At 34.4% G+C, this 24,547-nt stretch overlaps 2 protein-coding genes across 2 annotated transcripts in view; both read right to left on the bottom strand.

Annotated features, from left to right (window-relative positions):
- LOC139973187 (uncharacterized) overlaps window positions 1-24,547 on the bottom strand; it is a 207,771-nt gene that overhangs the window by 150,964 nt on the left and 32,260 nt on the right. The gene's annotated exons all lie outside the window — the stretch shown is intronic.
- On the bottom strand, window positions 1,505-22,642 carry LOC139973823 (uncharacterized). Its single transcript, XM_071980697.1, has 10 exons — window positions 22,445-22,642; window positions 18,029-18,309; window positions 16,073-16,214; window positions 7,264-7,294; window positions 6,257-6,429; window positions 5,589-5,853; window positions 5,024-5,232; window positions 4,350-4,649; window positions 3,830-4,097; window positions 1,505-2,678 (listed from the first exon to the last, which is right to left on the bottom strand). Exons 1-10 carry the CDS (start codon window positions 22,640-22,642, stop codon window positions 2,215-2,217), a joined length of 2,331 nt encoding a protein of 776 aa, XP_071836798.1. The 3' UTR covers window positions 1,505-2,214.

The raw sequence follows: 24,547 nt of genomic DNA, 5'->3' as shown, positions 1-24,547 counted from the left end.
GCTGTTCGACGTATAACGTTCAAAAAAAAATGTTGGGCCAATGAAGTTAAATGGTGCGAAGGCGTTGCATCCACAGTCTCTCTCTCTATATTTCAGCCGATTTGAAGTATAATTACTACCGAAGCATTATACATGTATATACATTACCAAATATTTGTGAAATGATAACGATTCTGTCAATACGAACCAGCAATTATCTGACGGTATAGATGAGGATAATACGTTAGTTTATTTATCCCTTTCTTCATTTAAAATAGTTGTTCTAGGTTATTTGATATTGCTTGAACATATTAAGGGAAAAGCAACCATAGATTATTCCAAATATCATTTTCTTTTCGTTGTAGTAATTAGCATCCATTAATGAACACAGAGCTATGGTATTTCAGAATTATCCGAGTCATATTGTCACTGGTGTAGGTGCTGACAAGAGCGGATGGGTTGCTGTCAGTGAAAACTATAGACATTAGGGCCTTTGTTATAATCTTTCCACTCTTTCAAATGTGTTTATTTGATGTCTTCTAACAATTGCTCTTTATATTTATAGAGACCGCACTTGTTTACTTCTTATTTTTGAATGTTTTTTTTTATTTCTTTTACCTCAAGTTTTACTTCGATGTTTCCTATTTAGATATTATTTGAAATATATTCAGGAAAATGAAAGTAGAGGGAAACTCCAAGGTTTGCAAACGATTACAACACTTCAGCATATAAAATGTTTCGTCAGTTTTATATTTATCCATGCGTTATGTCATTTCGATATCAAGGTAATTTAGATATTTACATGTGTTATTTTACTACTCATCTCGTCTGGCTTGTAGTTTTGCCCTCTTTACGAACTATCCGCAAGGTCGCAAATGATGTGACAATCTTTATCCAGTAATGTGATAGAAAACTAACGATCTAAGGTTTACAAAAAGCCGGCAAAGGACATCTTTCCATTAATCATAGCGTACCTGTTGTCACTTGAAAATAAAAATAACGTGTTGGTCATATTTGTTATTTTAAAGAAAGAAAAAAGTTTTTTGAATAATCAACAAAACTCCATTATCTGTTGTTGAATACCAGGGATGTGGAGTCGGAATACAAAGGCCACTGTCATCCCACGCCCACGCCCACCCTCCCCCCCCCCCCCGATGCTCTCCCATGTCTGTGAAATTCTTGACTTTGACACTTTCCTTTGAATTCGTAAGTATCAAAGGGGATTCAAGCAGGAATATCACTCATGTTTGTTATATTAAAAACACACCAGTACGCTTTAATTACGTGCTGGGGTTGGTGAGGATGATCTGATCAGGTGGTTATCGCACTTAGCTAGGAATTTGGAGAATGATAATTGCCATAGTCGGGACAATCAAGCAGATGAAAAAATGAACAATCACTACATAATATTCTTACATAGAGATGAGTGGGAAAGAAAGCTATGCAGATTAATGATAAGTTAGAGAGTTTGGTTGAATACGTACCTTTGGCAAATATCTAATTAATGGAGTCTCTCACAACCCTGGTAATATATGATCAACTTCGTGTGCATGTAAGCGCTTCTTTCATTATCGAAAGCAAATGTATCATCTTATTGTTACAATGTAAGGATAGTGATTCAGGAATAAGGAGGGCACATATTATGGTAATTTCGCTTAGTTGTGTTCTTTCTGCATAAACCAGTGCGCTTTACCCTGGCAGTAGAACTGATCTCTCGAAGATAATACATAAATAACTCAGAAAGTACATCAAAACGTATAAGATGTCATTGCTAGTTAGGCGATGTCATAACATTGTCATTAGCTTTTATTCAATATAATCGCAACATCTGGAAAGGAACATTACTGTTCAGCATACTAATGTCTTTTTTAATATATTTCATTTGCATCTTTTTATAGTATTCTCATTGCCATTATTACTGATAACCTTTTAAAAGACAAGTTTCAAATCCAATTTAATTATCAAATATAAATATATTATAAATATCAAACGCCATCGAGTTCTCGGTGCTAGCTGTCCCACTGGTAAAATGGTTTACCGTCGTTTGGTATTTTGCCCCGTAACATAGTATTGCCTTGGAAGGCTAGTTGGTGTCTCTGTTCTTCACTTCCATCTTTCAAATACACAAAGCTCCACTATCGCTTCGATATGTACTTCCTTATTTAAAACATGTCATTATATCGCCAACCGTTTCCTGTCCTTGTTACCTTGAAGACTTCAAATCCACTACTTTGATCATTGGCTTGGCTGTATTTTCATTGTTGTTGTTGTTATACCGCAATCAGAACCTTGAAGATTCTTCCAGAAGATGCCGCGGTAATCATTAGACGAGTAGTCGCCGTTAAGATTAGAATAACCGCAGGAATAGAAAGTTGTCTCATGGGCCGGATTTTTATTTGCGCAGCAATAATAATAATAATAACAAAAATAATAATAATAATAATAACAATTATAACATTTACGATGTGGACGACTAGAAGGACAATAATAATAACAATAACAGTCAGAGTAATCGTACCCTCCTGTAGCTACGCGGTCGCTGAATGAGTAGCAGTTGCTGGTAGAGCCCGTACTACTATCGTCTGGATACCACCAGCCACCTCGGTGTTTTTCTGCGCAGTCGAAGGTACTCGATCCATCATTATCTTGATCGTGCGTACTAAATCGATGTCCTGAATTTGCTTCCATAGCATTGTTACCTGGAAGGAAATTAGCAAATAATTAATGAAAGTATTTTCTTGTAAAATAGTTTTCATTAATTAAGTTTTCTCCTTTTATATATACTGGACATTACTAAGTCACTTTAGGTTCGTTTGCTATAGTTTTCGGTTATAATTGAGTTTGTTATTTTGTTCGTTTAAGTTGGGCTTACGTTATATTTTTGTGGTTTCATATACGAGTTCTCAATTATCGTAAGGGAGTTTACAATATCAACAAAGGAGTCAAGTTTGCGAATTTTTACTGGAGCGATTACAATTCTGTCAAATCGTCTGTGGTCTCATTTGAGAACATTTTGCTGAATGTCAGTATTGTATTTATATCATTGTTTCGTTTCCTTTGACAAATATTAATTAATAATATAGTAGTGAGTGACAGAATAGCAGAAATGTAATCGGTGCTTTTTTTTAAGTACATTCACTTTCGGCATTTTGTAAAATATATAGTGTTGACTGTTCAATATATGCTAGGTGCTCAAATAAAAGGGAAGGTGATAAAGTGTTTGATTGTATCATTCATGGCATCATATTCTCTCGTGATAACGTCTTAGCTTTCATATTGACAGATTACTTTCATTTGATATCGACGAGCTGATATGTGTATATTATATGTTATATATGTATGTTATATCATTGGCCTCTCAATAAATGTAATGAACACATATTGCATGGTCAAATGAAACATTATTTTCTTTTGTTTGGAAATGATAAAGTTGTTCTGAAAGAAATTAATTTAATTCACTCTTTAATAACAGATTTCAATCATAAAGTAAGCTGAAATGCTGCAGCAGTTCTTAGGTTTCCAGACTGGTTATTATTTCTTTGCGTTATAAGCTCGACAAGGTCATAGTGAAATTGCGAGAAAGCAGACGCTATTAAATATATAGGAGTGTGGTTGATATGATGTTACAACAATATATAATTCACCAACACGTAATACAAAGTAAAGCAGTTGCACGATAAGCAATACGCACGGGACTCTAAGCTCGACGTCTAATACAGCTCTACATTAGTATCTACACTAGAAGTATACCATGGCCTAAGAATATGTACGAGTACACGCAGTTATGCTAGAGTGAGATTACGCAATAACTACAAGTCTGCGTATGATTGACATTAAGCACAATACATACCAGCATTTCCATTGTAGCCACCCAATGACAGTTGGTATTTGTCTCCCTCGTCACTGATTCTGAAAGATGAATAACGGCTGTGGTATGTTGATCCTTCCGTGTTTGTCTTTTCTATTATAAGTTGGTAGTTTTTGTCTGTTTGTTTTGTCAAACTGTATATTTTATCGTTGCCAATCCAATGATCTCCTGTTGGGATTCCAAAACCGTTTTTGTACTCATTCCAGTTTCGATAAAAGTTGACGGAGCCACTTGTACGTCGTTGCAAAATCTAGAATGAGAATCAAAGAGTTTATTGATTGGATGTTAGTAATATATGAAATATCTTAATTTTACTACAATAATTTAGATAAATTGATTGGTGAAGGTCAATATTCGATGGGATTAAATCGATAGGAAGATGGATCAATTTAATCAAATAATTGAATTATTTAATTAAAATGTTAGTAAGGGAGGTCCTGTTATATGAGGAAATTAAAATTTAACATGGTAAAATTCTGTTTTTTCAATAGTTAAAACTTACTGTCCAACCGCCACTAGACATTTCACAAAAAACTTCAAAACCAGAGCTTTCAGCGGGATAAATGGTATATGCTCCGTTATTTGTTCTGTTTGCTGCGTACAGATCAGAACAATCTATCGGTCCACTGCGGGTACATGTAAAACCATCGCCTTCAAACCATTCGTTACAGTAACATCTACGGACATCATTCCGCTCCTCGCAGGTTGCGTCTGCGCTACAACCGTAACTCTCATTTGTGAGTACGTTACTGTTGCAAGTAATCCGCAAGGAACAGTCAGAATTAATGTATGATTCACCTTCCTGGAAAAGATAAACGTTAAACGACATATTCCAGTGAAAATAAATCAATGTTCATTTGGTACAACGCTTGGTAACGCTTTTTGAGTAAAACTGAATTTCTACTACTGAGCGTTTCAAATATATTAGTTAAAAGTTAATCCTTCTGGGTGTAATTGCTTTGGATGCCTTGTATTTTGCTAGGTCTCAATTAGAAGACTTTTGCAAGAACACGTAAAACCGAAATGGAAGTGAAAATCAATATCATCAATAATCATGAGAATTAATAACAGATCAAATAAAAAGTAAGGTCAATCAATTGAAATCCAAGATTTTATGTTAAAGTGTATTTTTCATGTTATATATTAAGACTTGTGAACGGCATCAAATAAACTTACTGCTAATACGACGCCGTCCTCTTGGACGTAACAGCCACATTGCTCTTTAGGTATGCAGCTATCTCCAAGAACCATGAGGTTTTCTGTACAAAGACATCTCTCTGGATCCACTGGATCCGGTATGACACAATCAGTTGGATTTTCACAAGTTCTTTCACATGTATTGTCATAATTATCCTTGTTGGATGAGCACCAGGTGATGGGTAAATCTGGGGAAGTTGAAACCACAACAAGTTAATCTTAGCTTGAAGTGTTAACTCACTGTTATGACATTAATTTATTAGCGAATCGTGTTACCATTGTAATGCTCTCGGAACATTTGCTGATTGTTAAAATAGGATCAAATGTAAGCCGGATTTTGTATTGCCAAAGGCTCATTCAACTTATACTCATTTATGTCACAAATTCAAAATAATATTACATAATCAAGTATTCGACTATGGGAATCAATCAGTATAGTTGCGTATGGTAATCATTTCCTCCATTTAAACTTTTCTGTAAGCATTTTTTTTTTATTTCGGATTTGACTACAAACTATGGAGAAAATAATTTAAAAAAGTCTTACCTGTAATTCCTTCGATACGCCCAAGACTTGTTATAGAATAATTCCCCCATTCATCGGCAATGCGAAAGTTGTCGTATGTCAAGGAATATGACTGGCCTGCATAATTCTCTAGCTCGATTCGCAGCTGGTACCTCTTTTGGTTTATCAAATGAGCTAACTTTTCATTACCAATTAGAAATTCACTGCCTAAGAAACCAATTCCGCTTTTGTATTCATCCCAGGTTCGATTAAAACCGATGGATCCATCAACACGTCGTTGTATGACCTGAAGAATAAAAAAAAATAGGTAGACAACTAACGGATAAATTTCATTAACTTATGATCTTAACCTTATAGCCAAAATTTGCGGCTCGCCTCATTTAATACGAATTGGATAGAACACATTTGTGATGTTGCGTTATATCTTATCATACATACATGTCTAGATCACTAGCCTAGTTGTGCAGAGAAAAAATAAGTTTTATAATCGTATACAATTTTAATGTAATTACTATGGGTAGTTTTGTTTCCGATATTAGGCTTCAAATATTCATACATCGTACAAGGTATATCATCCGACACACTGTACAACTAAAATGGACTGAAAATTCTAAAGTGTCCTACAAAGTGTGTCTTGGAGAGTAATCTCTGTGATTGTAAGTGTTCACGTCTTGAAATATATTACTTACTGTCCAACCTCCAGATGTAGTGTTATGATCACAAAATGTCTGAAATGGTTCCGGATACTGGTCAGGTTTAATCAGGTATACACCGGATTTGGCGTTGGTAGAAGAGCATTGGTTAAGTACTTCATGACAATCCCTTGGATACTCCGGAGTTTGGAATAGAAAATACTGCAAGTCTAGCACCACGATAATGTAAAGAAGAAGATGAGAACAAATCGTAAAACTGTTGTAGATACAGTTCCATATGTAAAGAATTATTTAAAGAAAAATATAATATATGGCTAACTTCGCAATAGTTTTGTTGGAACTACACAGTAAACATGACGTGGTAACTAATATGAACCATAAGAAAATGTATTTAATCTTTTTCGGCTAGTTTCATGGAGGCTAATATAAGCAAGTATATTTTATTTTAACGCAAAGATCTACCGTGAATCTGTGGCGACATGGTCACAGAAGCAAACACGATTGGTAATGGCTTTCCTCGACATGAGGGTATGATTTGGCCCTATTTTCACCTTACAACAATTTAACGTTCATCAGCACTGACCGGAGATTTGAACGTGCCAAATTATTGAACGAGCCTACAGTATACAAAGTTTAAACAAAGTGCGTGTTTTGTCCCTCCTGTTACTGTGATTCTCATTTTAGCCTCTGAAGAAGATCCTGCCAGGATCGAAACGTCAGGCCAACTTACTTTGAACAAATTACTAACTAATATGAATGAATATAATCAGAACTATTTTTATCGCTTGAAATAAAATTGACTAATGACTTCCAATCAGCGCTAAAACTACTTCAATACACAGTACAAGGAAATTATGGAGGATTGTAAATTATTACTTATCTTACAAATTGAGATAGGAGAAAGTACCACATATGAAGTACATCGAGATGGTTCCTTTCTATATTGAACTTTTCCGAATTATTATTTAGATAACAAATTTATGTTAATTGGTAAGTTCTTGGTAGTTTATATTAACCGTTACCCTTACAGAACGAAAACTTACTTGAATCATTGACTCTTGCGCTTGACGATATCTGAGGTAACAAAAAAATTAGAGGAAATGAACGATTAAGCAAAGTACATTCTGAAGAAACAATATCGAGTTAAAAGGTTGTACGAAGGTCAATATGTAACAAAAACAGGACATATGCATATATATTACACCTTCATTTTAACAGATAATATCATTTTAAGTTTACATATACAAAACAGAATTGTATAGCCTATTAAAATAAAATCTGATTTCGCTTTTGATTCAAATAAATGAACTATTTCCAACTTGTCAATCATTATAGAAAAAGATGATAAGAACGGAAAGAAAATTTCACATTCCACACTCTTAGCAGTAATAAAATGGTTTGCAATCTTAATATTTCTTTAACATTGATTTTACTGCTTATAAGCATAGCTAATATAAAAGTAGGTCTTATTGAATAGCTTTAATTGTTTAAAAATATGATTATATGTCTGTTTGCATGTCTTCTAATTCCTTATGTATCATTGCTATACATTAAACAATCACAAGTCACCATACACTAACTTAATTAAACGATCATAACTACGATAAGAAGATGAAAGTAATAATTCCCTATGCATGATGCTAATCGAAATGTTAATGATATATTATCTGAGAAAGCGAAAAAAACCTACAATATATTATTGAAAGAAAATTAAAGGTACAAACATCAGCGATCCATGGATTAAAAACAAATTGAAACCTTACCCACGTCCTTAAACAAACATGTATCCGACTGTACACTTTTCGCATGATATAATTATTTTGCAGTAGTGAATGTTGTTATTTGCAGATGTGTTGTGGAATATAAAAGAAAAATAGTTGATATCATTAGGCCTTTATCAATATAAATAACCTTGAAGACCGCCAAGGTTGTTTGGTACGCTCACAGGTTGCATATTATTGACCAAAAGCGGTAATTTTCACCTCTTTACTTTTTCGCATACTAAGAACATCTCTTAAAACGGTGAATTTAAGATTTATGACGTTTTGCAATGTGTTCGTGTCCCTCATAAGCTTCCGTAACCTATTACCAAAAATGAAATGTCTCTATTATGCAAAAACGATGCAATTCAAGAATTCAACGTTTTCTGTTTGGAAATTTAAGTAAAAAAAAAAATGAAATAATTGCAGAAATTTCGAACTATTTGCAAACGTATTCTAGTTACAATAGTCATCAAATTGTATTCTATTTTTACAATGAGACACTTTATTCTGAGCTTCTTGAAAAGAAATGAAGAAAATTCATGATCCGTAAAACTTTGATCTCCTAGTGGTGTTCGTATAGTAAGTTAAGTGCAATTATCTATAGCGGGAAACTGGAAATATTATGCTAAAGAGGTACTTATACACTGGGACAACGTGCAATTTACCATCAAAAGCTTGAAAATAGCCAAGTTTTGAAATATGTCCAAAAAAAGAGCAACCAACCAAAATTGAAAATTCATCCGTTGTGAGGAAGAGTATTGTTTGTTTCGATACGTACGAGCCACTTGATTGACTTGGACAAGCATCAACAACACAATACATCTTTTTTTTTTTCGTTAACATCACGTATACTTTTTACGCCCCAGCTACTGACGCTAATTTTCAACATTCGTTTGCCTGAAAGCTACAACTGCAACAACAGCTTTTTGCGACAACAACTTTATGCTCATAGAATATATGTCGATATTTTTAGTACTCAGAATAGATATTCTTTTGGCAACTTTACGTTTACTGTATCTATTTAAGACAGAACACCATTCTTGAAAGCCCCACAACATCCCCGTGAACCCAGCTCCCATGAAACACATCCTTGTGTATGACAAAACGTGCATGAATATTTTGTTTTGACCTTTGGTTGGCGTAATTCTCTGAAGTATCCTAAATCAAGGATAAAACATAATATAATAACGACACATATGTTTTTATCTCGATATAAAATGAATTGTCATTTGACGCCTGAGCGCAAAGTTTGTATGAAAGAAAATAAGATACTACGTTGAAGGAGGAAATGATTCAGATATATTGAATAAAAGTTAAACATCACATTTATCCTATTGAATATAACATTTTAGAATTAGTTAGTATTTTATATGTGCGTTGGTTCAGGACAACTCTTACATGGTTTACATGTGCTGACATTATCCGAAAATTCGTTAATTAAGTATGTCGGGAGAAAGAAGCTAATGATACATCAGTTGTGCACAAATTATTCTTCAAAAAGATATTTTGGTCAAAGTAGTTATGATTAGATCTAAGTGTCTAAGTAAAAGATATATGTTAAATTTAAAATAAATGATAGTGAACAGACACATCAAATTTCAAATATGACTTTTCGTAAAACAGTTAATAGAGTTTCTGTAAAGTTTTATCCATTTTGATATTTCTCCACAATAGACATCATCTAGAATCCCTCAAAACAACAGGATTTTTAATTATAGCCGTTCTTGTGTACGTGATCACGTGTTGTATGGTAACATTTTCAATATTTTTAAATTATAGACTTTGCATGGATTAAACGAGGAAATGATGGATACAACCCTGTCTTGTCGACAACGTGGCAAAAAAAGCTCTGAATAATAAATTATAACCTTTCTACAGTTTTGTTCTTTTAAAAAACAGAATCAGGACATTTACAACGGAAACGCACAGCGAGAAGGCATACGCATTTATTTATTGTTTTGTCTGGGATGTTTGAGTAATGTTAATAAACAAGTCTGTTTTACTATTCTCCTTTTGCATGACATTCGTTTGGTACAATTAAAAAAAACAAAATCTTGGAATGATTTTTTTTTTATTATTGTAAGTTAGTCGACGATCTTTCTGATGTTATAGGCAAAATTTCAAAACGAACAACGTTTCACATTGACTTTTTTGTATTATACTTTATTCTCAATTTCTTATCACTTTTCATAACATTTAGGTTATAATTTCCGTACTTTATTTTTAGTTTTAAAGCGGCGTTTCGTGCAAACTTGTTACAAACATGTTGGCTATTGGAATAACTATATTTAGTTGATGATTATTACATTGATAGCGTCAACATCATCCATATGATAGACGCACATGACCGAATCGAACATATTATTAACAGGTGCATGTGTAATACAATACAATGACCGCCAGAAGGAAATAAGACATTGAAGAACAATCAGTGTTACCTTTACCCGAAAAAAAACTCGTAAGAGGAACGATTGAAATTAAGAGGGTGATACATTTTAAGAAGGAATATTAAGATTGACATTGCTTGGTCATGAAAAAAAAAACAGTTTCAAGACAAAATACAGAATTATTAAGATAGACATTTTGAACATAAAACTATTAGAGACGATGTTTCAGAATTTAGCTAGTACAAAACGGGGTTACTTGGCTTACAAATATCGGTTGCCTAATTACCTGTATTAAATATAAGGTGTTTTGGGGATGTTTGGCAAATAATGGTTGATCATTTTAAGATACATTTGTTTCCTCTTGTGTATTTGCATGATAAACTGATCAATATTTATTCGTTCGTAGGCCTACGGGGCTGTATTGAAGAGTGTGTTAAATTAAAGCATTTATTGTGTTATGTTTTACAGATACCTGCCCAGCGAGCAAACTTCCAAATTGTCAGGTTTATATTGTAATACCTAACATATTAACACTTTTTTTTAACGAGAATTTGAAAGTGCTTGGAATGTTTTCAAATGGTCAATTGATTTATAACTGATTTTGTAGTTTAAAATTGATTGTTAAATATTTCACACGTAAACTGTTACAATACTGATGTTTTCTTAGCTCGGCTTGAAAAAAAAATATTCAGCTAAATTTCGTAAAGCTGGTTTTTCGTGTACATTAAAAATGTACACGAAAAACCCATCAATACTTTATGCGATGCGATGCTTCTTTCGAATATAAAACCCTACAGATGGATTATATCATTATAAAGTTTAAACAATATAGCAATTTAGATATTAAACTTATTCACAAGTTCATTTATCATTTCCGTATGCATATTTGTTCTTTTAAAAAATAAAAAGCTGAACTTGATCTATTTTATTACAATAGTTTGGCAGTAGTTTTGACGGAGAGATAAATTTTGTTCTTATAAGAAATCTTAGGTGAACTTTATTTATTTTTTTTTGTACTAGTTGGGCTGCCATTTTGACGGAGAGGTCAACTTTGTATTCGGAAAATATGAATACTTTTATGAATTGACAGAATAAATTGGCATCGTGAAGTAATAACTTCGCATGTTGTTTCTTTAAATTGTTACTTGTTAAATACATTTGCTTTTTAAACTTCATGGAATATTTTTTTTTGATAAACAAATGATAAGTTCACAAGATAATCATCAAGTTATTTTTTTTTAACATAGGTTAATGGATAATAGATCATATGTAGGGTTTCGAATGCTCTCGTTACAAGAACGTTTAGGCTTCTTGTAAAAAGATTATTAGAGTTTCTGTAAAATTATATCCATTTTGAATATTCTTGGCAATAAAACCTCGTCTAGACTTACTAAAAAAAACACGATTTGAAAAATAGCCGTTCTCGTCCACATAATCACGTTTTGTATGGTAACATTATCAATATTTTTAATAACAGGATTTCAAGGAAGAAATGAGGAAATGATGGCTACAAGCCTGTCTTGTCGACAACGGGGAAGAAGGCTCTAAATCATAACATTTCTACAATTTTGTTCTTTTGAACAACATAATCAGGAGCTTTACAACGGAAGCGCACAGCGAGAAGATATACGCATTTATTTGTTGCTTTGTCTGGGATGATAAAGTAATGTTAATGAACTCTGTTTTACTATTCTCCTTTTTCTTGACATTGTTTTGGTACAACTTTAAATGGAAAAAAAAAACTGAGTAGAATCTTTTTTTAGTTTTTAATGGTCGTAGTTTATTTTTATTCTTAAAGCAGCGTTTCGTGCAAAATTGTTACACATATGTCATTTTTTTAAGTATTTACCTTTAGTTGACGAATATTATATTGACATGCGTTAACAATTATTCCTAAGATTAACGAACATGACCAAATCCCAAAAAGTTTTTACAGATGCATGCGTAATACGAAGCTATGACCGCCAGAGGGAAAAAAGGCTTTGGAGAACGATAAGTGCTACCTTAACCCGCATAATCGTATGGGGGAAGATTTAAATTTAGCGGTTAATAAATTTTAAGAAGGAATATTAAGATTGACATTGCTTGGTTATGGAAAATTAAGTTTCAAGACAAAATACAGGATTATTAAAATAAACATTTTGCAAATAAAAATGTTGGAGACGATGTTTCAGTTATTGAGCTAGTACAAAACGTGGTTACTTGGCTTACAACTATCGGTTGCCAAACTACCTGTATCAAATATAAGAAGTGCTTGGAACGCTCTTATGTTGAATTGATCTATTACTGTTTTTATAGTTTAAAATTAAAATTGATTGTTAAATATTGCACACATAAACCTTTACAATACTGAGGTTTTCTTAGCTCGTCTTAAAAAAAATATCAGCCATGTTGTGTAAAGCTGCCATTTGAATGCACACAAAAAAACATCGATACTTTATGTTGACATATCAAATGTCTCTGTATTAGGTGCGATGCTTCTTTCGAATATAAAAAGTTTCAAGACAAAATACAGAATTATTAAGATAAACATTTTGTACATAAAACTAATGAAGATGATTTTTCAGTAAGCTAGTATAAAAGGGTGATATTTGGATTTTAAATATTGGTTGCCAAATTACCTGTATCAAATATAAGGTGTTGTGGGAATTTTTGGCAAATAATTGTTCATCATTTTAAGATACATTCTGTTTCCTCTTGTGTATTTGCATGATGAACTGTTCAATATATATTTGTACTTACTTGCTTGTATTAGAAAATGTGTTACATTAATGCGTTTATTGTGTAATCTTTTACAGATACCTGCCCAGCGAGCAAATTTCCAAGTTGTTGTCACTGATATATTTTAATACTTAACATGTTAACAATTTTTTGAAAAGCCAATTTGAAAGTGCTTTGATTGCTCTTATGTTAATTGTTACAATGCTGAGGTTTTCTTAGCTCGTTTTGAAAAGAAGAAAAAAAAGAAAAACAAATTCAGCTACACTGCGTAAAGCTGCTATGTTAATGTACACTAGAAACCTATCAATACTTAAATGTTTACATATAAAACTTATGTGTATTCAGAACTTTTTTTTTCGAATACTAAATCCAACAGATTGATCACATCAATATATTGTAAATATAGCAATTAAGCTATCAAACCTATTCAAAAGTTTAATTATCATTTCCGTAAGCTGAACTTTATTTATTTTATCATATTAGTTTGGCAGTCATTTTGACGGAGAGATGAAGTTTGTATTTTTTGAAATTGTTATTTGTTCTATACATGTGCATTATAAAGTTTATCCGATATTTACTTTGATAAACAAATTATTAGTTCACAAGTTAATCATAACGTTATTTTTCTTAGCAAAGGTTAATGGATACTTAATCATATGTAGGGTTTTAAAACTCTGATGCACTCGTTACAAGACCGCTTAGGCTTTGCACTCAATATGGACAAAAAACTTGTTGTATTAAAAACAGAATTGTGTAAATATGAGATATATTTAAGAAATAACATTTAGACATATCAATATGCATATTTTTTATTTAGTATGTTTCAAAGTCCTCCTCCAAAGAGATTCGTGTTGATTTTAAATGGTTTAGACTCTATAAAGACATTTTAAAGGTAAATGTTCAGCCTAGTAAAATTCTGTTGTAGATTTTTGTTTTACGCGTTTGTTCGATTCTCAAAAAACAATAAAGTCATTCATAATTGGGGATCAACAAATGATACAGAATGGACCGTACGAATAGTAGGGCTATCAGAAGAAAATGTAGTGGCGGGATAATAAATGCAATAAAGTAATAAAAAGAGATAATTGTGTCCAGAATAATGCGATAACGAAAAACATTTTGTTTTAAATATCTGTTTCAAAAAAGTTACTGTTGAATAGGGCGGATAGCTCACCAATCGTAATATTCTCTACAAATACTCGAGGGTAACAAGTCAGCTCAGGTAGACCGTTGTTATATTTTATATGTAGAAAAAAGTAAGTTTTTAATCTGAAGTTAATGAAATACTTAGTTCCAAATTGTAAATCAGTGACAAAAATGATACAAGTAAAACAATCTAATTAAATTTTACTTCGAAGAAATTTATTTCATTGTATTAATATCTTAGAGACTTACCCGAAAACCATTTGAGTTTAAAAGCAGCAACACCGAAAAGACGAAAATACATTTGCTTCGAAGTTCTGCCATTGATCCAAAATGAAACAGAGAAATTTGTGCACGAAATAAAGGAGATACTTGCTGACCTTCTGAGACAGTGACAGAAGTAATGAACGTGAAATCGTTACCAAAGGAGGCATCTTCATACTTACGGATGTCCATTTACACCATGTAATTTACCAGCAGGTCACATTTAAGATCCATAATCTATGTTATGCAATCTAGTGTGTCCCATATCGACATCTGTATATTAAGTATGTGTCATTATCATTACAGGATAAATGTGTGCTTTGTTTTACTTATAAGCTCTTTTATCTTGAATCGTTAGTTAGAATTTAAGAACTCTCGATTTTACCACAAGGAAAGGATAAGAATGGTTGTTTACATCTCACACAATAAATGTCAAATTATCTGTATTTTGACCATTACTGAATTAAATGACTATATTTTAATTGTCTTAAGCTTGCCACATATGTTTACGAATTAACAAATATCAAGTCGAATATGGAAGGCAAATGATAAGCACTAAGAACCTTGTTTGTTCGGCGTTCACTGATTTGGGACATCGTGCATGCAAAAGACGCTCTCAACGTATTCACATACTTTAACACAAAATCGCTCGGAATAGTGAGATATCGATATCAAACAGCACCTTTCGGATATTAGACGAATCACAGGAATAGTTATATCTGCTGGCCTATCACGGAATAGAGTATTTCTATTTAACGATGTGGTTTTGTTCTTATTTACTGGGGTGTTAAAAATTATCAATAATTTGGTTAAAACAACAACAATAATATTGTTTTTCCACCTGATATTCATGGCTCGTATATTAACTACTGTTCATGTCCTGTAACACATGCTTTGAACACAAGTAGTAATTACTGATGATTATTGATACAGGGTTGTGGGACATAACAGTAGTAACTGTGCCAACTATTGGGTGCGAGTTCTTTAACACGCGATTAGAAAATGAAGTCGTATCTAGTCGTTTTATGCTATCAGTAAGCCTATGGGTATACCGGAACATTGCATTTCTTCGTTCTCTGAATGACGAATTGGCGTAGTTTAAAGAGAGTTGTGAACTGGAATCAAACGGTACAGTACCTACTTTACTTCAAACACATATCTAGTACAGTAACTACTAATGCTTCGTGTAACACATGTTACTACTGTTCATGTCCCACAACCGTGCATCATTAATTTTTACTTTGTGTTCGTAACACGGTAGCATGTGTTACAGGTTGCACCAGTACTTACTGTGCTAGTTATGAGTATCGCCCATTTTTTCACATATTATTATATTATTTGTTACAATATCACTCATGCAGTAAACTGTTGAAATGATGCAATTCACTTTAAATGAACATGACCAGGAACTACCTATTCCATGCGCAATTTGACGGACACCATGTTATTTATTATGATTCCAAGATACTTTAACTGCTTTAACTTTACACAAACATTTACAAGGTAATGCCTTCTATTTTCATTGCTGGTATGTACAAGCTACTATATGCTAAACAACGTAGCTGGCAACTTACGATACTTAACGGAATCTGATTGACATATAAACCATATGATATCACGTGATTGAGCCACGTAGCAAAGTTCCACGTGTTCGATATGATGACATCACAAGGAAATGCATCTTCACTTATGGACGAATCGTGGCTCGATTCTTTACTTCAATAAGACAAAGACATATTGTTAGACGTTATTATCTTTGCCGAGAAATCTTAGATCATACTTCTTGTGTTAAAGCATTTATCAATCATTTATTTATTATCACATTGCAAACCATATACAAAATAATATATATATATAAGTATATCAAATAATTATAAGAACAAATCAAGAATTACAAAGTATACACTGAGATAAACGGAGACTAGAAAGAAAATTCTAAGGAGAACTCATACAAAGTCTGGCCACCATGCTAGAAGAAAAAAAACCTTATTAGGTAGGGGAGGGAATAAGCAACACATAAAGGTTAAAAGAGACGAGTAGACTAAGTATTACACACATGAGTAATCATGCTTGAATAAGGTGGAGGTTAAGATTCTTCTTAAAGATATTTACTGTAATGCAATGAATTCCAGAGATTAATACCAGTAAAATAGATGATATTACAAATAAAAGCAGCACTGCGTGTATCATGGTTATGAATTTCACAATTATTCTGTATGCAGTTACTTATTGTATCAAGTAGAAGATTATTCACAAGGCGATACATGAATACACCATTAATGGTCATTACATCTAGTTTTTAAAACAGGGATTGTGTATCATCGATAAAGCATGCATTGCACATAATGCATGGAGCCCCTTTTTGAAGTTTATGTACAAATGTAATAGTATAACTGTTACCCGAACCCCACACAATATATGCATAAGAAATTACCCACACGATCAGTGTATTGTAGAACAATAGAAGAAGTTTATAATCAAGAACATCTTTAAATTGATTAATAATGCCTACAGACATTGCTACTTTGTTACATAAATTATTGATATGCAATGTCCAATATAGATTCTCATGAATAGTAACTCCTAAACATTTGGTACATGTCACTTTCCTATTATTATTGCTCATTCTGTTAGGTCTTTATGGTCATAGAGAATAGTGGTATCATCAGCAAACATTGTAAAATTTAATTTGTCAGAAGAAGCACTGATATCATTCATATAGATAATGAAGAACAGAGGAAGAAGTAGGGATCCACGGGGGACACCACGAATTACTGTTTGTAGACTAGAACTTGTGGAGTTAATGTTCACATGCTGAGTGCAAGTTTTTAGATAGCTAGAGATTCAGTTGTGAACTCTACCTCTTAGGCCAAACGTGTGCAATTTATGTAATAGTATACAATGATCTACAGTGTCAAAAACCTCGACAAGTCTAAAATATACCAATAGAATACATTTTATTATCAAGGGCATATGTAACCTTATTAACAGCATTCGCAAGAGCCATAAACGTCGAGTGTTTCTTATGGAAGCTATAGTGATTATTAGCAAGAATGTTGTATTTACTAAGGAAATGTGAAATTCTGTTATGCATTAATCTTTCCAATACATTAGAAAGAACAAGAAGTACAAATATAGGCCTGTAATTATTTACTTAGCTAGGATCGCCGGCTTTTAATATTGGAATCACCTTGGCAATTTGTAGCTTGTCAGGAAAAACACCAGTTTCTATAGAAACATTAAAATTATAGGCAACAACACCTGCAATAGAATAAGCACTTGCTTTTAAAACTGACGTGACCTATAACTGTAGGTATTAACCAACTAGAATGAGTAAACACAACAAGCACCGTGGTCGAGGGTGAACTCAACTAAATCCTGACTGCGATCCAGGGAGCATACTACTAATAACATCACATTCTCCCCTAACTAAACAATTGTCCTAAAGTTAATGTAACTAATAACTAATCAACTACAAGTGTTCTTTAAATGTCCTGTATAACACAAACTATCCACAAACTCTGACTCACAGATCTAACCTGTCCGGTGGCTTTCGAGGCCTTTGCGACCTTCTCAGAGAAGGCACTTCATTACTATCAATTAACTCTTGGCCCTGCTCAAGTTCTACTGGGCCATTGTCCCCGATTGATGATTCCATTTGATCAGTACTTTTCTCCAGTCTTGGGGTAGCTTCCCCGATTGGTGCTAGGTGACGTACAGAGACAGTTGTCTCTCTCCCATCTGACAGTCCAAAATGGGCATATTGTGGGTTTGCTTGGATGACCTCGACCTCATCCACTAAAGGATCTGTCTTATGTTACCGAACATGCCTTTTAAGAAGTGCAGGACCTGGATTGCAAGCCATGAAGGTTGCAGACTTCCGGGGGAAACTGAAAAACCTTTCATGAGGTGTCACATTTGTTGCCGTGGACAACAGAGATCTGATGGAATGAAGGGCAACTTTAAGGACTTCTTGCCAGTACTTAGGTGGCAAGCTGCGTGCTTTGAGTGCAAATGTAATAGCCTTCCATATGGTGCCATTGTAACGTTCTGCTTGACCGTTTCCTTGTGGGTTATAACTAGTAGTTCTACTACTAGCAATACCCTTGCTTGTTAGAAAGTCTCGTAGTTCCTTACTCATGAAGGCCGATCCTCGATCTGAATGGATCCCTGGTAGAAATTCCAGTAGAACCCAGTTAAAAATTCAACTAGGTTCTACTAGTACCTACTATGTTTAACTGGTTTTTAACTGTGTTTAACTGGTTTTTAACTGTGTTTAACTGGTTTTTAACTGTGTTTAACTTGGTCTTACTGGGTTCCAACTGGGCTATGCTGAACATGAGCTAGGTTCAACTGGGTTTACACAATGTTCAACTGGGTTTGTTCAGGCCCAACTGAGTGTGAACTATGTTTGCACTGATCCAGTTGGGTTTCAACTGGGTTTCACTGGTTTTTGCACTAGCCCAACTGGGTTTGAACTATGTTGACTGGTGAACTTGCCCTGTTGGGGTTGAACTAGGTTTCAACTGGTTTTGCACTGGCCCAACTGGGTTTGGACTATTGGCTGGTGAACTGACCCAGCTGGGGTTTAACTAGGTTTCACTGGTTTGCATAAGCCCAACTGGGTTTGAACTATGTTTACTGGTGAACTTGCCCTGTTGGGGTTGAACTAGGTTTCACACTGGCCTAACTGGGTTTGGACTATGTTGACTGCTTTTATATTAGGCGTAATTATCAAGAATATTATAATGTAAGTTCGTAAACAGTAACCTTATCGTAATATATTGAAAATGCTAAATTAGCCAACTTATGAGGGGTGTAAAATAAATCTTTGTCATATTTATCACAGTTATGATTAAACGATTACATTTTTGTACCGCAATGATTAAAAATATGAAATATTTACTATATAATAAATTTGAAAAAATTATTTTATACTTTGTTCGTCGATTTGAACAATTGGTAGGCAAAATGCCTTCCTAGTGCAAAATAGTATGATCCGACTAAATTTGAACTTTGACATTTGTCCCTTGCGTTAGCGCTAAATTTATAAATTCCGAATCCGCAAACCACATACGCCAACAGAAGCTTTGCAGAATAATCGCATTTGTAACAGATTTTGCCAACAATTTTAAATTATTACCGCGGCTAAGTTCCCTCCTTTGTGATCTTGCAGTATCTTTATATTATTGACACATACTTGTAACATTATAATTGATTGTAAACGTGCTCTCTATAAATATTTGAATTGAACAGAAACTTTAAAGTGACCTAGGACTATAGTATAGGCTAGGCCTAACAAACCGGTTCCCTACTAGGTATACCACATGGTTCAATTACTAACGTTAGACATATCCTAACGCTATAGTTGCATAGCTTATAGGGAATTGAACAGAAACTTTATATAAAGTGAACTAGGCCTACTGTAGGACTATAGTATAGGCTAGGCCTAACAAACCGGTTCTTTACTAGGTATACCACATGGTACAATTAGTACTAACGTTAGACATATCCTAACGTTATAGTTCCCTAGCTTATAGGGGCCTAACCTAGTTATACTCAAGTTAACACCTATATTTAGCCGCATGATTTTAGGAAAGTTATCGTCAACTAGCAAACATATGGATGCCCTACACTGAACATTATGAACATATGATTAAACTATCAATCTTATTTCAAGTGAGGCTTCATTTGTACAGTGTAAGAAGGTCAGCTCTTACATACAGTTTTGTTTTGTACAATAATTTTACTTGTTTATTGGTGTGCTCACTGTACAGAGGGCTATACATCTGTACAGTATATTTGTATGTTGTCTTGTAACATCAAAAGGGTTGATTAACAACTCTCTCTTCTGGGTTGCTAGGCAACTATCTTGTTCTTCCTGGAAATTAGCCCTCACAGGAAATGGGGTCTGTGTGTATATATTTTGGAACAAAGGAGTTTTGTGAGGGTATAGGGAGTTGGCAGTTGGCTATGAGTATCTGAGCAAAGCAGTTGTAAAGGAAGAGAAAGATAGTTTAATGGCTGGATAGTTTGTTTTAAACCTTAATTTACATAGTTCAAGTTACTGTAGACCTTATTATTTTATGGAAGTTGTGATATTCAACTGACAGTCTGGGACACCATTTATTATAAAGGATACTATTTACTATAAAGGACATTATTTTACTACAAAGGATATTGACATTATTTTACTGAAAGGATACCCTGGAACACTATTTCATATAAATTAAAGGATACTTTTTGTTGGGATCGGACATTCATCATACCATTTATTGGGTTCAACTTTACTGATGTCGTAGAATATCTGATGTCGTGGAAGATCTGAGGTCCTAGAATACTTGATGTCACCAGTAGGCCAAGTCACCAGAACAGACTTTTAAATTAAGTGTATTTCGTTATATTTTGGGTGCGCACCTCACGACTGTAAGTTGTTTCATTTAATTCTTTGACTGGGCCCAGATCAGCTGTACATTGTTTGTTATTCATAATTATAATTTCTTTTGATCAAATCCAGTTGAGTTCTCCATTTTTTATGTGTCTTGCTCTGTGTTAGGTCATCACACCAAACCCAGAGTTCTCTGATCAAGAACAAACATTTATTTTCAGTGGCCAAACACCCTTACATACAGTATAGGTCTACTGTTAAAAAATGAAAACTTCTTATAGTGTGGTGTTATATAAGTGTAGATAACACCAGTTGAGAATCCCAGTTCAAACTATTTAAAAATATAAGCAGTAAAACATAGTACACCCAGTTGAACCCAGCAAAACATAGTTTACCCAGTTGAACCCAGTAAAACATAGTTGACCCAGTAAAACATAGTTAAACCCAGTAAAACATAGTTGACCCAGTAAAACATAGTAGAACCAGTTGGACCCAGTAAAACATAGTTGAACCAGTTGGACCCAGTAAAACATAGTTGAACCAGTTGTACCCAGTAAACATAGTTGAACCAGTTGGACCCAGTAAACATAGTTGAACCAGTTGGACCCAGTAAAACATAGTTGAACTTGAACCAGTTGGACCCAGTAAAACATAGTTGAACCAGTTGGACCCAGTAAATCATAGTTGAACCAGTTGGGAACCCCAGTTCACCCATTTCAACCTAGTTCAAATTTGGGCCAATTTCCGTATAGAAAATTCCAGTTGAACCCAGTTCCAAAGTTCAACTGGAATTTCCACCAGGGATGTAGGACGGCATGCCAAATAAAGCGAAAATGTGGCAAAGGCATTGGATGGCAGTGGACGAAGTTATGTCAGAACAAGGAAACACAAAAGGGAATCTTGAGAATTCATCAATAATGGTAAGGAAGTAAATGTTTTTGTTTGTGCTGGGCAATGGGCCTTTAAAGTCAATATTAAGCCGTTCAAATGACTGGGTTGCCTTGATCAGGTGAGCTTTCTGTGGTTTGTAGAATCTAGCTTTACATTTTGCACAGATACGGCAAGACGCTGTCATTTTCTTGACATCATCTACAGAGTAGGGAAGGTTCTTTGACCTAACAAAGTGAAACATCCTGACAACTCCTGGGTGACTGAAAACATTATGCAATTCATACAGAATCTCAGTGCCCATAGTTGCAGAACAGATTGAGCGTGAAAGCGTATCAGGGGGAATGTTCCCTTCGCCAGGGCGATAGATTATATCAAAGACATAGCAAGATAGTTCCATCTGGCAACGCATTATTTTCTCATTTTTGATCTTTCCTTTGTGATTAGTGTCAAACATGTACTTGACTGGTTTTTGATCTGTCACAAGAACAAAATGTTTCCCAGTTAGGTAATGCCTCCAATGGCGCACAGCTGCTATGATCGCTTGTGCCTACTTTTCAACTGATGCGCGACGGCGCTCTGAGCCTTGTAAGGTGCGTGAAAAGAAAGCCACTGGGCGACCCGCTTGGTATAGAGTTCCTATTGCAAATTCTGAAGCGTTCGTTTCTACTTGGAACTGGGGAGACTCATCAATGGCAACAACCACTGAATTCTCAATTTCCATCTTTAATTTCTCAAAAGTCTCATTCGCTTCATCTGATGTTGGAAACATTGTGACTGTTGCTAATGGACGAATCTTTCGAGCATAGTCTGGAATCCATTTAGAATAGTAAGCAAATAATCCAAGTGTGCGTCTTAGTGATATCATGTTTCAGGTGATTTGAGTTCACGAAGGGGGCGGAGACACTCGGGGTCGGGGCGCTTTGTACAATTTTCCACCAGATACCCTAGGATACTTAATTTGGTTGTGAAAAATGTGCATTTGTTCTCATTATACACAATATTCTTTCTCTTTGCAGCCTCTAAAAATCTTTGCAAGTTATGATCATGCTCTTTCTGGTCCCTACCACAAATGGTGATGTCATCCAAATAAGCAAAAGTATCTGTGAGTTTTTCTTCCTCAATGAAAGAATCCATGATCCTTTGAAAGTATGGGACCCAATTCGTGACACCGAAGGGGACTCGAGTAAACTGATAGAGGCTTCCGTCTGACTCAAAGGCTGTGTAGCTTTTATCATCTTCCTTGAGTTGGTACTTGGTGATATGCGCTGCGCAGGTCTTTGTTAACCACAACTTGAGCTCTCCATGGAGAATTGTTTTTCTCAATGATTCCTTCGCGTAAGCGGCGTTGAGTCTCAGCTGCTATAAATTTCTTGTCATCTGAGCTGTAGCGACGAGATTTTGCAGCTACTGCGTGGATGTCAGGACTAAGGTTAGCAAATAGTTGCGGCGGTTCTGTTCTCAAGGTTGTTAAACCGCATAGGACTAGGAGAGGGAGATCCCCTCCATACTTAAGGATGACACTTGAATGCTTGTGCTGGAAATCCTGACCGAGTATAACATCCGCACACAATCCTTGTAATACTCCTAAGATCACGTTTCTATGGCAATGCCTGTTGAGAACAATGTCCACATAACAAACACCTTTTGTTTTGACAGATAATGAGGACGAGGCTATGTCAACTGAAACCGCTGAAGGTTTTAGTTCCAAAGAGAGTGCTTTAGCGAGCTGTGGGTGAATAAAGTTTTCGGTACTGCCACTATCTATGAGGCAGTCAGCTAGCCTGCCGTTAATGATAACTTGTACACTGGCTTTGGCGAGTTTTGGTGGGCTTGCTGCACTCGTTGCAGTGGCTAGGGTGGAGAGGGAGGCTGAAGTCTTTGAGTTTGATTTGGATTGACATACCTTGGCAAAAATGACCCCTCTTATCACACTTGTTACATGTCTCGTCTCTTGCAGGGCATCGTGAACGTGGGTGATTTGCATATCCACAAAGGAAAAACTTTGCAGTAGTTGTGGATGGCATTTGACTTTTTTGCAAACGTTGTGCATTTTTTCTTTTTTCTATTCATCTATCATGTTTAATTGAATTGAATGTCAAACCTTTTTTACAGCGACATACATTTTTTTTTTTTTTTACGTTTTTTTTTCCACTGTATTTATTTACAATACCGTAACACATAATACAAAAGAATCAGCAAAAAGACTTACATAAGAAGCTTACATAAAGAAATCATAGAAGTCGTTAAGGTTACACAAATTGTTGTTTTGCTTAGAAATGAAATAGTGCAGGTCAAGTTGAAAGCGAAACTTAAAATAAAATTCGTGCACATGTGGGATTTTGTTATTCAACCTACAAGTATAAATATACTTTTTTTAAAAGTTCACAGGATTATCTATATCACCAAAATCACCAAAACAAATGTTGGTCAAATTAAAAGTATAATTAATTTTAATGCAATTTGAATTCGCTGCCTCCCAGAATCGCTCAACGTGACTACAATTAAAAAACAAATGTATACGCGTTTCATCGGCATTCTTGCAAAATGAACAACGTGGAGAATTAACCATTTTCATTTTATAAAGCAAGCTATTTATGCATAAAATACGTTGTAGAAAACGCAATTGTAAATATGATACTTTGGGGTCATTCACAGCCGTATAAGGCAGCCTAAAAATCTTATTCAAAACTATTTTCACTGGAAATTTCATAGCTTGCCACTTCATAATAGACGACGGGGGCGTGCAGAGACCGGTAATTAGCTTATTATA

Source organism: Apostichopus japonicus, chromosome 9, assembly GCF_037975245.1.
Source record: "Apostichopus japonicus isolate 1M-3 chromosome 9, ASM3797524v1, whole genome shotgun sequence".
NCBI classification, from domain to species: Eukaryota; Metazoa; Echinodermata; class Holothuroidea; order Aspidochirotida; family Stichopodidae; genus Apostichopus; species Apostichopus japonicus.
Note: the sequence above shows the minus strand (reverse complement) of the source record. Positions and strands in the feature narration are given on the sequence as shown.

Excerpts from the sequence above, each read along its gene's own strand:
- LOC139973823 (XM_071980697.1), bottom strand. The coding sequence starts at position 22,642 with ATGATATCACTAAGACGCACACTTGGATTATTTGCTTACTATTCTAAA. Across the intron at positions 6,430-7,263 it reads CGCAAGAGTCAATGATTCAA|ACTTGCAGTATTTTCTATTC; the intron begins GTAAGTTTTCGT and ends TCGTGGTGCTAG. Across the intron at positions 4,650-5,023 it reads AGGACGGCGTCGTATTAGCA|GAAGGTGAATCATACATTAA; the intron begins GTAAGTTTATTT and ends TATCTTTTCCAG.